At 45.4% G+C, this 13,902-nt stretch overlaps 1 protein-coding gene, 6 non-coding genes and 1 pseudogene across 7 annotated transcripts in view; all 8 read right to left on the bottom strand.

Moving 5' to 3' along the window:
* Window positions 1–4,807, bottom strand: part of intu (inturned planar cell polarity protein) — a 26,223-nt gene extending 21,416 nt beyond the window's left edge. The window contains exons 1-3 of the mRNA XM_076289697.1: window positions 4,606–4,807; window positions 1,174–1,739; window positions 29–114 (exon numbers count right to left, since the gene is read on the bottom strand). Coding sequence (XP_076145812.1) covers window positions 29–114; window positions 1,174–1,739; window positions 4,606–4,754 — 801 coding nt within the window. The 5' untranslated portion in view covers window positions 4,755–4,807. The remainder of the gene's footprint in view (window positions 1–28; window positions 115–1,173; window positions 1,740–4,605) is intronic.
* A 2,472-nt stretch (window positions 4,808–7,279) lies between these two features.
* Window positions 7,280–7,391, bottom strand: LOC143128225 (small nucleolar RNA U3; annotated as a pseudogene).
* Window positions 7,392–7,821: 430 nt separating this feature from the next.
* On the bottom strand, window positions 7,822–8,035 carry LOC143128211 (small nucleolar RNA U3). The gene has a single exon (XR_012987880.1). It is a non-coding gene; the product is annotated as a small nucleolar RNA U3 (small nucleolar RNA).
* Window positions 8,036–10,262: 2,227 nt separating this feature from the next.
* Window positions 10,263–10,474, bottom strand: LOC143128220 (small nucleolar RNA U3). The gene has a single exon (XR_012987889.1). It is a non-coding gene; the product is annotated as a small nucleolar RNA U3 (small nucleolar RNA).
* Window positions 10,475–10,889: 415 nt separating this feature from the next.
* LOC143128201 (small nucleolar RNA U3) lies at window positions 10,890–11,103 on the bottom strand. The gene has a single exon (XR_012987871.1). It is a non-coding gene; the product is annotated as a small nucleolar RNA U3 (small nucleolar RNA).
* Window positions 11,104–11,518: 415 nt separating this feature from the next.
* LOC143128188 (small nucleolar RNA U3) lies at window positions 11,519–11,732 on the bottom strand. Its single transcript, XR_012987859.1, has one exon. It is a non-coding gene; the product is annotated as a small nucleolar RNA U3 (small nucleolar RNA).
* A 415-nt stretch (window positions 11,733–12,147) lies between these two features.
* LOC143128222 (small nucleolar RNA U3) lies at window positions 12,148–12,361 on the bottom strand. Its single transcript, XR_012987891.1, has one exon. It is a non-coding gene; the product is annotated as a small nucleolar RNA U3 (small nucleolar RNA).
* A 1,152-nt stretch (window positions 12,362–13,513) lies between these two features.
* Window positions 13,514–13,727, bottom strand: LOC143128177 (small nucleolar RNA U3). Its single transcript, XR_012987849.1, has one exon. It is a non-coding gene; the product is annotated as a small nucleolar RNA U3 (small nucleolar RNA).
* Between the last annotated feature and the right edge of the window lie 175 nt (window positions 13,728–13,902).

Raw genomic sequence — 13,902 nt, 5'->3', positions numbered from 1 at the left:
ACACAAACACACACACACACACACAAACCTGTGTGGGGCCAGGTATGCAGGACAGAATCCTCTCAATGTTCTCTGAGGTAACCTCCACATCATCGACGGCCAGAATGTAATCTCCTGTATCATGACAAACAAACACACACACACACACACCAGGAGAATTTGAAATGCACTGAACCCAACAAGGCCCACCAGCACAAAGCAAAACTCATTAAACGCAAATACCTCAAAGGAATGCTTTTCACTACGAGGGCTGTTAACCGAGTTGATATCTGGCCAAATTAAGGGCTTTTTTGTAGAGTTGGGAGCAGTGCAGAGTTTTTATCAGAGGAGGCCTGTTCAAGCGTGCCCTATTCAACGCACTCATACTATCTCCCTCGCCCAGGCCTCAATCGTCCTGACTTCAGACGTTGGCAGCACCTGTGATTGCTTTAGCATACAGAGGTAGTTCAAAAGGGTGGACATAAACGCTAGCGGATGCAGGCCTCCTATTTCTTTTTGAGCTTCTGCATCAGAGAAACTGCTCTGCGTGAGTTTGTGGTACTTTGCTGTAACGTGCATTGGAGTCAGATAGGGTTCTTATTGTCAACAAAGACTGAGCTTTTTTTTTTTTTTTGGTCGTTATCAAAGCAGCAGTATCAGCTCTTGCATTCTGAAGCAGAAACAGCTCCCTGCAAATGACTGCACCCTCATGCATGGCCCACACCTCAGAAATAACAAATTACCTGAATGATGAAACACACACACATACGGAAGTACAGACACAAACACACACACTGCATGCACACAAACAAACACACTCACACAGTTATAAAGCATTTTTTGCACAAAATCCAAACATTTTGTAAAATGTACATGTAAACAGCAAGAACTAGAGTTTCAACAATCAACGGGTGACCAACGGGAGAGCGTGTAACACTTTACACCGGTTTACAAGGAGTTGCAGGAGCAAGGAATAGAAAGAAGCTGAGAAGCGCGCTCTACTTTCTTCAGATAGTATACGGCATCACCATACGGTAATCATATTATGCACAGATATGCATTACATATCAGTAGTAGTACACGGCCTAGTAGTAGTAGCGGTGATAGTAAGCCTAGTAGCGGTAGTGGTAATAGTAAGCCTGACAGTAGTAGTTGTAGTATTACTTGGTACCCCGTCAGGTGTGTAATGCTCACCGATGAGTATGTGGCCACTCCTGCTAGCAGGGCTGTTGGGCACCAGTCCGTGGACCGTGAGCCTCTGTGGCCCTGTGCCATGCCCCCCCCGGTGCACCACGCCCAGCAGGGCCTCCAGGAGACCCCCGCTCTCCGGCAGGAGGTGAGGAGTGCCGGCCAGCCGTTTGGGGTTGAGGTAGACGCACACGTCCTTCAGGATCGGCTGCTGCTGCTGACCGGTATGCCTGGCCCCCACCGCCTGGTTCTTCAGGATGGAGGGAGGGGGACGAGAGGGACTCCCTTCACCCCGTGCTCCCCGTCCATGCTTCTTTCGACGCAGTAGTCCCGCAAGTCTTTTGAGTCGAGGCGTGACCTTTGACCCCACACGCCCGTCACTGCCGCCACCACCTCCACAGCCCCGGTGCCGTCCTTCCTCTGTGATGATCTCTGCCTCCTGCTCACTGAAGCGCACATGATTGGCTGCTGAGGCGCGGGCCCTGGCCTCCTCTTCTTCGCCCTCACTCAGCTCCAGGTAGAAGAGCTCGCCATTTCGCTGCACCTCATCCAGCCATTCGGGCTCAAGCTCGCTATAGGGCGACATAGAGCATTCATTTACACAATTCTGAAATACATTTTTTGCACGGTTATACAAACTAGGCTTAGCCTACATTCCTTCTGTTCCAGAATGATACTGTTGTATGGTTAGACCAATTGACATTCCAAAAAAATTTTTTTTTTACAATTACACAAACTAACCTACATTTAGTCAAAAAATAAACACTGAAAAACATTCTAGTTCTAGATTGCTGCGTATGAGTAACTGGATTTTTGAGATCACAAAACCATCCCTTTTCTAAAACGAAAATAATTCCTTTTTAAAACAATAATCCTAGGCTATGGTCAAAATTAAAGCTCAAAAAGAGGGAAAAAACTGGTATGGCCATCACATTACCAATTTCTTCAACAGACTGATACTGAACTCGTTCACATTCTTCTCGATATTGCAATAGACTGTATGGATGAGAGTTAGCCTAAGGGCTCAAGTTTCTGTGTGGCCAATTACAGATTTGGCATGAGAAATGCTGTCATGATAGCGCAACAGAAAGAAAACACACAGCTGGCACTAATTCTAACAGATTGACCACACTGACATGCAGAAACACACAAAGAGGCATTGCTACTACAACACACACACATACACACACATTGACCGTGGTATTGCTGCAGTTCAAACCCACATGCATGCAAACAGGGACACATACTGCTGTTGCCTGAACCCATTAACAACACACAAACACACACACACACACACACACACACACACAAACTCAGTGCTTGTCCCTGTCACTGTGGTTTTGTTTAGCTGGCTTGTGACTCCGCTTTGAACTCTGCGTTTTCGGTCTCCAGATCATGCATGTCTGTGAGCAAGGCGCTCTACGCCAGCACTTGCGGCCTGGAATGGCATGTAGCCGTGGAGACCGACGGAAACCTGCCTCCCAACATCCACCCTCAGCCCAGCCCCCCCAACCCCCTGAAAATAAAATGCTCCAACTCTGCGAAAAATAAAACCAAAGAGTCAGACAGACATCCTCATCTTTCCCTCTCTCTGTTCCCCCCATTCTCTCTCTCTCTCTCTCTCTCTCTCTCTTTCTCTCTCTAAATGAAGGCACTCAGCTCCTGTGGCGGGCGCTTGGAAACCACATCCATAAATTCACTAAAGATGGCCAATAGCATATCATTATTTATGAAGGCTAACATTCCAAATTGGAACCAGAAATGTCCTCCAAATTCAGAGGGCAAGGGGGGGGATCAAGGGGAAAAAAAAGGCAGAAATGGGGGAGGGTCAAGGAAAAAAAAAAGGCAGAAATGGGGGGGGGTGGGGGGTCAAGGGAAAAAAAGGATCTACAGAGAACTTCAGGGGTAAAGAGAGGAAACAAAACACAGAAACAACAAAGAAAAATTAGAGAAGAGGGAAATGAGGGAGACAGGAAGCACTGGGAGGACAAACAAACATAGACCAACTGTCAGGCCATAAAGAAAATGAGTGAGTATAGGTGAGGGAGGAATAAAGAGAGGGAGGGAGAAAGGAAGAGATAAAGAGACATGCTGAGATTGACTGACAGGGACTCTAGAGCAAATTAATGATACAGACAGAGAGAGAGAGAGAGAGAGAGAGAGACTCTTTGCGTTGCTAGGCATGCTAGGCTACATGCTACAGTGAACATTTTCACATGGTGGTTTCTAGGAAGCCATAGCTGTCTGTCAGACTTGCCTCTGTCTGAGACAGCCTGCCCACCAAGATATTACACAGTACACATTGGCTTATCATGATGTCAATTAAATGAGGGTGCATTCGGACCATGCAGACCGTATCCCTTCAAAGTAGGCTATGTCGTCTATGGCCAGTGCGGACAAGCAGACTTTATGCTGACTGTCTGGCTTCCTTGGAAACCTCTCTTGCAAAACATGGCACAACTTCTTCATGAACTAGAGCAACAAAAACAAAAAAAAGAAACAGCAACAAGCTCTGCAGTTGGGTGCAGGATTGCATGGATTACATCACTACATCAAACATGTGGAGGAACGCCTTGTAAAATACATGATACCTACATACAATTTACAATACATACATTTAGGTTAAGTGCCTTGCTCAAGGGCACAACGGTGGAAGCCGGGAATTGAACCCACAACTTTTTAGGCCACTGCATGATAGCCCAGGTTCAGGTTCAAGATGCAGTTTTCAATCCTAGTGAAAGGTTAGGCTAGGCTACTTAAGGACTGTTAAGGTATAGCACCAGTGTTTTCCAACTTCATATTACACTCCAACTGTGACACCATGGTGTTGTGTGTCACATACGTTTCTGAGAACACCATTCACTTAGAGTCTATGTGGTCCTAATTTATAATGGACAAGCATCAGATCTATGCCAACACACCAAACTGGATTGTTTAGAGGTTGATGCCGAATGCCGAATGCCAGCTGACCTTAATTGGACAGACAGTTAAGACATCTCATTTTCAGCATGAAAATAAATCTCCCTCTCCCTCTTTCACACGTGAATGGACTATCCTACTCTGTCGACAGACCTAAAGGCAATACTGGCTGAATCTTGATTGCCATACAAAGATATTGTAAGTAAAACTATGAGAGCGCACCTAAAGTAATTTTGTCATTGATTGCATTTAATGGTCTCAAAACCACGCACTGGGAGGAAGAGACGTCTATCATCATACTTAAAGTTGGGAAAACTATCTACTAGGCAACAACAGACAAACGGAGTGATGCAACTCGGGTATTCATCAAAGATATTCAAATCTAGTGTAGCGCAATTGTACTGGGACTGTCTTATAGTACAGGCTAACTTTTACAACAGGCATCTAACCCGCTGAGAAAATGCTGAGGCTAAATAAATTAAAAGCGTTTCTTTTCAATATGTTACAACGATGTCTTACTCAGAGTAATCACTCGACGCGGTGGAGTTGCTATCGCTCCCAGCGTCTCCGACATCTTCGGCGGCTTCCCTGCTAAATGGTGCGCCCGAGGAAGATATATTATCAGGCTCAACCAGCCGTTCACATTCCATTACTCTAGACCCATACATGCAGCTTATTCTTCACGGCAGAATTACTACGTTAGAAATAACAAAGTAAAGTGCATTCGTTTCCCTTCCACGTTAGTATGCTTTAGCCCTATTTTGTCCATACGGGACTTTCGAGTTCAACCACGTGATGCACATGTCGCTGCGTGGTTGGCCAGGCATACCGTTACCCTGACAACGTGGAAGCTTTCCAATCACCATGCAAAAGGTCCTCTAACATTACAATAAATTTAACATTATTGAGTTTGTGAAGTCATTATTTATTTAGTCGTACGAATAACTACTGAGATATCTAACATAAAATCCATAGTAAGTGGCGTATCTTCATAAAGCCAACAATTCTTACTTGAAATGCTAACTGAAGTTTTCGTCACAGGTTTTAACATAGTATTCTAGTTGCAATCAGCGTTAACCTTTTCCTTATGTAATCAATGCATTATATTTAATACACTACCGCTATATTGGCGACACTGATGCGAAGTCACAGTTAGAACAAAAATGTTGCACCATGGTCTGGAAAAGGATGGCTGTCAATCAGTTACCTCGCTACTTTAAAGTCAGGCCAATATGGATGGCATATGGACTAGATAGAAACGGCCGAATGACACACAAAAACTTTCCTACCGCGACAGCAACTCTACCACAAAGTATTTTCCCGAAACTTACGTAACACCCACCGCTATTTTCCCGTTAAGCCAAGTGTACCAGGGCAAGTGGCTGTTATTGCCTGCAAACTTGCACGAGGGTTTTAAATCCCCGATGGCATGCGGACCAAACGCAGTAGTTCACGTGCCAATGTCCAACTCATTGATGGAGTAATGCGAGGTCTTTTTTTTAAATAGACTTTAAAGACAAACGTGCACAAACGTTATTCCCAAAACTAAATTAAAATACTCATGGACAGCACATCTAGGGGCGTGCGAACCCACTGACCTGTAAAGCAGAACGCTGCGGATGGAGTCAAAGTCCTCGAAGTTTTTGGAAAGACATCTCGAATTTCCCTCATCGAAGCCTATATTATACATCATGTATGCGTCATGTAATCATATCCAACAAAAAAACTGCTCGACATGATCGACACTGAGAGGTCTACCGAACATGGAGTTGCTGTGGTGTTGTCTAGTTGTCGAGACTTTGGTGAATATTTCAATACCAAGACAGAGTTAAAAACGAATATCCCTTGGCGAATTTGTAAATTTCGATGGTTGCCTAGGTTTCGTCCTCTGAACCTTCTTCACACAGGCTTTCCCTTCTCGTCCACTGTGCATTTGGAGTGAAACAGGCTAGGCTCTGCGGTCTTGAGTAATTCTCCAGACTCGTTCTGACGACCTCGTATGAATAGCGCGGTTGAGCAGCCCATTCTGATCAGCTTTTCATCTCTCTCTCTGTCTCTCTCTCTCTGATTCTCTTCAAACTGGTCACAGTTTGAGAGATAAAAGAGATAAAAGTTTAGGGCAGCTTTGGAAATAACTATACAAATGTCTTATAGTAGCCTATAAGATTTATAATTCAATTCAATTTCAATTTATTGTGCTTATAGAGCGCCAAAACATTACATATGTATCATGGCGCTTTACAGAATGTAGGCAATCAGAGAAAAAAGAAAAGAGGGAGAAAATAAAAGAAAGAAAGCCCATGGGTAACAGGGGCAAGGAAAAAAAAAGAAACCTCGAGCAGATCCACGACTCAAGGGCCTGACCCATCTGCCTAGGGTCAATACGGACAGTAAGGTCTGTAGGCTACATGACAAATGCATATGATAGTCAGGTGTGGAGAATAGGACATGGTGTTTAAAGCACCTGAGGTGGGATGATTACGTATTCAGTATGATAATGCATTAATCATGATTTAGTGAGAGTAAGTACAAATAGTCCGGCGTTGGAATTGTCCAGGGAAAGAGAGCCTACATATTTAGCGTACTGTAACAAACTGCGAAGTTGTCTTAGAAAGGTTTTATTGGTTATGCACCAAAACACACGAACGTCATTAAACAAGCAACACAAGGGAGGTCAATTAAACAAGCACAATACACAAACAGGGTAGTCACATACAATACACGGGGTAAACACATGAGGTACAACATAAAGAAAGACTATACCAGCTAACACATACATGACAAGGTAAACGCCATTACTCATACTAAACCAACATCAACATTACACACACACACACGCACAGCATTATGGGAGTACAGTGATAACAGCTAGGCTCAGATCATTACAGTACATAGCCTACCACCTGCCTCTGTCGAGGGATTTCTTGCAATATCTGCTACCAAAAAGAAGAATGTAGCAAATTTAGTCGTGGACTGGAGGAACAAAAGTACACAGAGTGGTTTTGCACAATGGTTTACCATTCACTTTCAACGGACATCTGCGCCATCACCCTGACAACCCCACACTAGACAGCAGGAATGGTGGGTGTGGTGGGGGAGTATTTCTAGGAGATGGCAGAGAGCTCTGTGATGAAGAAAGAAGCAACAGGTCAGGCAGCTATTCTGAGCATGAAAAGTCTCAATCTCTGTCTAATTCACGCTCAAAGAAAAGCATTATAGCTCATCATCATGAATAGCGAGATAAACCACTTTTGAAACGTATTTCCAAGTCAAGGACTAGAAATGATCCCTGAAAGTATAGTCTTAACGTAAGCGAGGCGACGCGAGCAGAGCCTTTCGCTTGCTCGGTCTTCACCATGAGGGTGTCCGGTCTATACGTGAGTGCCTTTCGGGTGCTGAGCGTTGCCTCGCGCCCAAGAAAAGACAGGTATCCCATCTACTCTGCTTTTGAGGGCGTCATCAGAGGCGTGACGAGGCATCAAGAGAGCATGAAAAGGGCGCCATAGCATTGACGCTGGAGCAGTGTTGTGGAAGGAGGCAGAGCGCTAGCGTCAAACAGCAAAGAGAGAGTCAATGCACAGATCAGTCGCTGCGGGTAATGCGTTGTGGGGGAATATTTCTGAGAGATGACAGAGAGCTCTGTGATGAAGAAAGGAGCAACTCATCAGACATCTAGGCTGAGCGTGGCTTCTCAGTGCGCCTTGTTAACATTGACTTTCAACAGACATGTGCGCTATCACTCTGACAATGCTTCTCTTCTCCTGCCCCCCGACAGAGAGCAGGAACGGTCATCAATGACAGCAGACCAGAGATAAAAGTCTCGATCTCTGTCCGATTCGCGCTCAAAGAAAAGCAATATAGCTCATCATCATGAATAGCGAGACACAACACTTTCGAAACGTATTTCCAAATCAAGGACTATAGAAATGATCCCTGAAAGTATAGTCTTAACGTAACAGAGGCGACGCGAGCAGAGCCTTTCGCTTGCTCGGTCTTCACCATGAGGGTGTCCGGTCTATACGAGTGCCTTTCGGGTGCTGAGCGATAACCTGACAATAGCCAGATGAATGTCGTTCCGCTTAGCTCCGCCTAGCTTCACTCACATCCATCTGGGACCTCTTCCATTGAGAGTGATTTCTGCAACCGACTTTATGGTTCAGCCAATCAGGACGCAGGGCGGGAGATTCATAGATGTGACATCGCGTAGAAGCGACTGTGAGACTGTTATCAGCGTCACGGGTTGGCTTCGATGTGAGTGGTTGAAGTAGCACGTCAATAGATGACGGACAAGTGGCTTATTCAATCATATGCAAGCATTTTTTGATTAGGCCCAGCCTTCTGAAGCAACACTTCAATGGATCGGTTCCAGATGGATGAGTGGAGCTAGGCGGAGCGAAATTTATCTGGCTATTGTCAGGTTATGGCGGCCTTACATTGTACGATTTGGTCTGTTTTCACAGTCGGCGATTAAATTTCCAAAGTCAGACAGAAATCATGGGAGTTGTACTGGAATCGCGGCGCGCTCCCGTCAACTAGATCGCTAAGTGTAAGGTGCCAATCTTAGCGGTTTTAAGTCAGTCGGAGTCAGTCCTTTTCTAGTTTTGCCGTTACGACAATATCAAACATGTTTGATATTATCGCAAGTCTTTCTAGTCGTGGCTCATGCAAATAGTGACGTGAACTAAAAACCAATAGTGACCTCTCTCCAACAACAAAAAGGAAGGGGCAAAGTAGGCGACAACTGTAGTATTTGTTATTCTTATAATATTTGTCATTTCTTATTCATATTTAGTCGGCTCTTCCACGTGACAGAACAACTCTAGGCTATATCGGTTAGGGATGTCACGCGTGAAACAATGCTGCAGAAACACGAAAATACGACTTTGAGTTTAGTATGCTATCATTTCAGTTCCTGTTTATCTATTGCACGATGGGTAATAATTTAAAGGAATCTAGTTGCAGTCTTGTAAATAGTGACCCTGTAAGATCCCTAGTCATTGCAAAATAATAGTCTGTGACTTAAAACTCTACTACTTGTCTTTAGATGTGAGAGGGTCTAAGACTGTAGTCTTTCAAAAATCTTTTCCAAATCTTTCCAAAGTCTGTCAGTGTAAGGAGGGCTTTAGCTGAGCGCTGCCTCGCGCCCAAGAAAAGACAGGTATCCCATCTACTCTGCTTTTGAGGGCGTCATCAGAGGCGTGACGAGGCATCAAGAGAGCATAAAAAGGCCATAGCATTGACGCTGGAGCTGTGTTGTGGAAGGAGGCAGAGCGCTAGCGTCAAACAGCAAAGAGAGAGTCAATGCACAGATCAGTCACTGCGGGTAAAGCCCTCCTTACACTGACAGACTTTGGAAAGATTTGCAAGGATTTGGAAAAGATTTTTGAAAGACTACAGTTTCAGACCCTCTCACATCTAAAGACAAGTAGTAGAGTTTTAAGTCACAGACTATGATTTTGCAATGACTAGGGATCTTGCAGGGTCACTATTTACAAGACTGCAACTAGATTCCTTTAAATTATTACCCATCGTGCAATAGATAAACAGGAACTGAAATTATAGCATACTAAACTCAAAGTCGTATTTTCATGTTTCTGCAGCATTGTTTCATGCGTGACATCAATATAGAGTCGTTCTGTCACGTGGAAGAGCCGACTCAATATGTATAAGAAATGACAAATATTATAAGAATAACAAATAATCATAGGCTACAGCTGTCGCCTACTTTGCCCCTTCCTGTTTGGTGTTGGAGAGAGGTCACTATTGGTTTTTATAGTTCACGTCACTATTTGCATGAGCCACGACTAGAAAGACTTGCGATAATATCAAACATGTTTGATATTGTCGTAACGGCAAAACTAGAAAAGGACTGACTCCGACTGACTTAAAACCGCTAAGATTGGCACCTTACACTTAACGATCTAGTTGACGGGAGCGCGCCGCGATTCCAGTACAACTCCCATGATTTCTGTCCGACTTTGGAAATTTTGTCGCCGACTGTGAAAACAGACCAAAATCGTACAATGTAAGGTCGCTATAATGCGTTGTGGGGGAATATTTCTGAGAGATGACAGAGAGCTCTGTGATGAAGAAAGGAGCAACTCATCAGACGTCTAGGCTGAGCGTGGCTTCTCAGTGCGCCTTGTTGACACTGACTTTCAACAGACATGTGCGCTATCACTCTGACAATGCTTCTCTTCTCCTGCCCCCCGACAGAGCAGGAACGGTCATCAATGACAGCAGACCAGAGACAAAAGTCTCGATCTCTGTCCGATTCGCGCTCAAAGAAAAGCATTATAGTTCATCATCATGAATAGCGAGACACAACACTTTCGAAACGTATTTCCAAGTCAAGGTCTATAGAAATGATCCCTGAAAGTATAGTCTTAACGTAAAAGAGGCGACGCGAGCAGAGCCTTTCGCTTGCTCGGTCTTCACCATGAGGGTGTCCGGTCTATACGTGAGGGCCTTTCGGGTGCTGAGCGCTGCCTCGCGCCCAAGAAAAGACAGGTATCCCATCTACTCTGCTTTTGAGGGCGTCATCAGAGGCGTGACGAGGCATCAAGAGAGCATGAAAAGGGCGCCATAGCATTGACGCTGGAGCTGTGTTGTGGAAGGAGGCAGAGCGCTAGCGTCAAACAGCAAAGAGAGAGTCAATGCACAGATCAGTCACTGCGGGTAATATTTCTGAGAGATGACAGAGAGCTCTGTGATGAAGAAAGGAGCAACTCATCAGACGTCTAGGCTGAGCGTGGCTTCTCAGTGCACCTTGTTGACACTGACTTTCAACAGACATGTGCGCTATCACTCTGACAATGCTTCTCTTCTCCTGCCCCCCGACAGAGAGCAGGAACGGTCATCAATGACAGCAGACCAGAGACAAAAGTCTCGATCTCTGTCCGATTCGCGCTCACAGAAAAGCATTATAGCTCATCATCATGAATAGCGAGACACAACACTTTCGAAACGTATTTCCAAGTCAAGGACTATAGAAATGATCCCTGAAAGTATAGTCTTAACGTAACAGAGGCGACGCGAGCAGAGTCTTTCGCTTGCTCGGTCTTCACCATGAGGGTGTCCGGTCTATACGTGAGTGCCTTTCGGGTGCTGAGCACTGCCTCGCGCCCAAGAAAAGACAGGTATCCCATCTACTCTGCTTTTGAGGGCGTCATCAGAGGCGTGACGAGGCATCAAGAGAGCATGAAAAGGGCGCCATAGCATTGACGCTGGAGCTGTGTTGTGGAAGGAGGCAGAGCGCTAGCGTCAAACAGCAAAGAGAGAGTCAATGCACAGATCAGTCACTGCGGGTAATATTTCTGAGAGATGACAGAGAGCTCTGTGATGAAGAATGGAGCAACTCATCAGACGTCTAGGCTGAGCGTGGCTTCTCAGTGCACCTTGTTGACACTGACTTTCAACAGACATGTGCGCTATCACTCTGACAATGCTTCTCTTCTCCTGCCCCCCGACAGAGAGCAGGAACGGTCATCAATGACAGCAGACCAGAGACGAAAGTCTCGATCTCTGTCCGATTCGCGCTCAAAGAAAAGCATTATAGCTCATCATCATGAATAGCAAGACACAACACTTTCGAAACGTATTTCCAAGTCAAGGACTATAGAAATGATCCCTGAAAGTATAGTCTTAACGTAACAAAGGCGACGCGAGCAGGGCCTTTCGCTTGCTCGGTCTTCACCATGAGGGTGTCCGGTCTATACGTGAGTGCCTTTCGGGTGCTGAGCGCTGCCTCGCGCCCAAGAAAAGACAGGTATCCCATCTACTCTGCTTTTGAGGGCGTCATCAGAGGCGTGACGAGGCATCAAGAGAGCATGAAAAGGGCGCCATAGCATTGACGCTGGAGCTGTGTTGTGGAAGGAGGCAGAGCGCTAGCGTCAAACAGCAAAGAGAGAGTCAATGCACAGATCAGTCACTGCGGGTAATATTTCTGAGAGATGACAGAGAGCTCTGTGATGAAGAAAGGAGCAACTCATCAGACGTCTAGGCTGAGCGTGGCTTCTCAGTGCACCTTGTTGACACTGACTTTCAACAGACATGTGCGCTATCACTCTGACAATGCTTCTCTTCTCCTGCCCCCCGACAGAGAGCAGGAACGGTCATCAATGACAGCAGACCAGAGACAAAAGTCTCGATCTCTGTCCGATTCGCTCTCACAGAAAAGCATTATAGCTCATCATCATGAATAGCGAGACACAACACTTTCGAAACGTATTTCCAAGTCAAGGACTATAGAAATGATCCCTGAAAGTATAGTCTTAACGTAACAGAGGCGACGCGAGCAGAGTCTTTCGCTTGCTCGGTCTTCACCATGAGGGTGTCCGGTCTATACGTGAGTGCCTTTCGGGTGCTGAGCACTGCCTCGCGCCCAAGAAAAGACAGGTATCCCATCTACTCTGCTTTTGAGGGCGTCATCAGAGGCGTGACGAGGCATCAAGAGAGCATGAAAAGGGCGCCATAGCATTGACGCTGGAGCTGTGTTGTGGAAGGAGGCAGAGCGCTAGCGTCAAACAGCAAAGAGAGAGTCAATGCACAGATCAGTCACTGCGGGTAATGGCGGCCTTACATTGTACGATTTTGGCCTGTTTTCACAGTCGGCGACTAAATTTCCAAAGTCGGACAGAAATCATGGGAGTTGTACTGGAATCGCGGCGCGCTCCCGTCAACTAGATCGTTTAGTGTAAGGTGCCAATCTTAGCGGTTTTAAGTCAGTCGGAGTCAGTCTATTTCTAGTTTTGCCGTTACGACAATATCAAACATGTTTGATATTATCGCAAGTCTTTCTAGTCGTGGCTCATGCAAATAGTGACGTGAACTATAAAAACCAATAGTGACCTCTCTCCAACACCAAACAGGAAGGGGCAAAGTAGGCGACAGCTGTAGCCTATATGATTATTTGTTATTCTTATAATATTTTTCATTTCTTATACATATTTAGTCGGCTCTTCCACGTGACAGAACAACTTTATATCGGTTAGGGATGTCACGCATGAAACAATGCTGCAGAAACACGAAAATACGACTTTGAGTTTAGTAGGATATCATTTCAGTTCCTGTTTATCTATTGCACGATGGGTAATAATTTAAAGGAATCTAGTTGCAGTCTTGTGAATAGTGACCCTGCAAGATCCCTAGTCATTGCAAAATCATAGTCTGTGACTTAAAACTCCACTACTTGTCTTTAGATGTGAGAGGGTCTGAAACTGTAGTCTTTCAAAAATCTTTTCCAAATCCTTGCAAATCTTTCCAAAGTCTGTCAGTGTAAGGAGGGCTTAATGCGTTGTGGGGGAATATTTCTGAGAGATGACAGAGAGCTCTGCGATGAAGAAAGGAGCAACTCATCAGACGTCTAGGCTGAGCGTGGCTTCTCAGTGCGCCTTATTGACACTGACTTTCAACAGACATGTGCGCTATCACTCTGACAATGCTTCTCTTCTCCTGCCCCCCGACAGAGAGCAGGAACGGTCATCAATGACAGCAGACCAGAGACAAAAGTCTCGATCTCTGTCCGATTCGCGCTCAAAGAAAAGCATTATAGCTCATCATCATGAATAGCGAGACACAACACTTTCGAAACGTATTTCCAAGTCAAGGACTATAGAAATGATCCCTGAAAGTATAGTCTTAACGTAACAGAGGCGACGCGAGCAGAGCCTTTCGCTTGCTCGGTCTTCACCATGAGGGTGTCCGGTCTATACGTGAGTGCCTTTCGGGTGCTGAGCGCTGCCTCGCGCCCAAGAAAAGACAGGTATCCCATCTACTCTGCTTTTGAGGGCGTCATCAGAGGCGTGACGAGGCATC

The sequence above is a fragment of the Alosa pseudoharengus genome, unplaced genomic scaffold (genome assembly GCF_046254945.1).
Source record: "Alosa pseudoharengus isolate Yale_2024_CS ecotype anadromous, Long Island Sound unplaced genomic scaffold, YU_APseudo_1.1 YU_APseudo_1.1_scf_17, whole genome shotgun sequence".
Lineage (NCBI taxonomy): Eukaryota > Metazoa > Chordata > Actinopteri > Clupeiformes > Clupeidae > Alosa > Alosa pseudoharengus.
The sequence above is the reverse complement of the archived record's forward strand: the minus strand, read 5'-3'. Positions and strand labels throughout refer to the sequence as shown.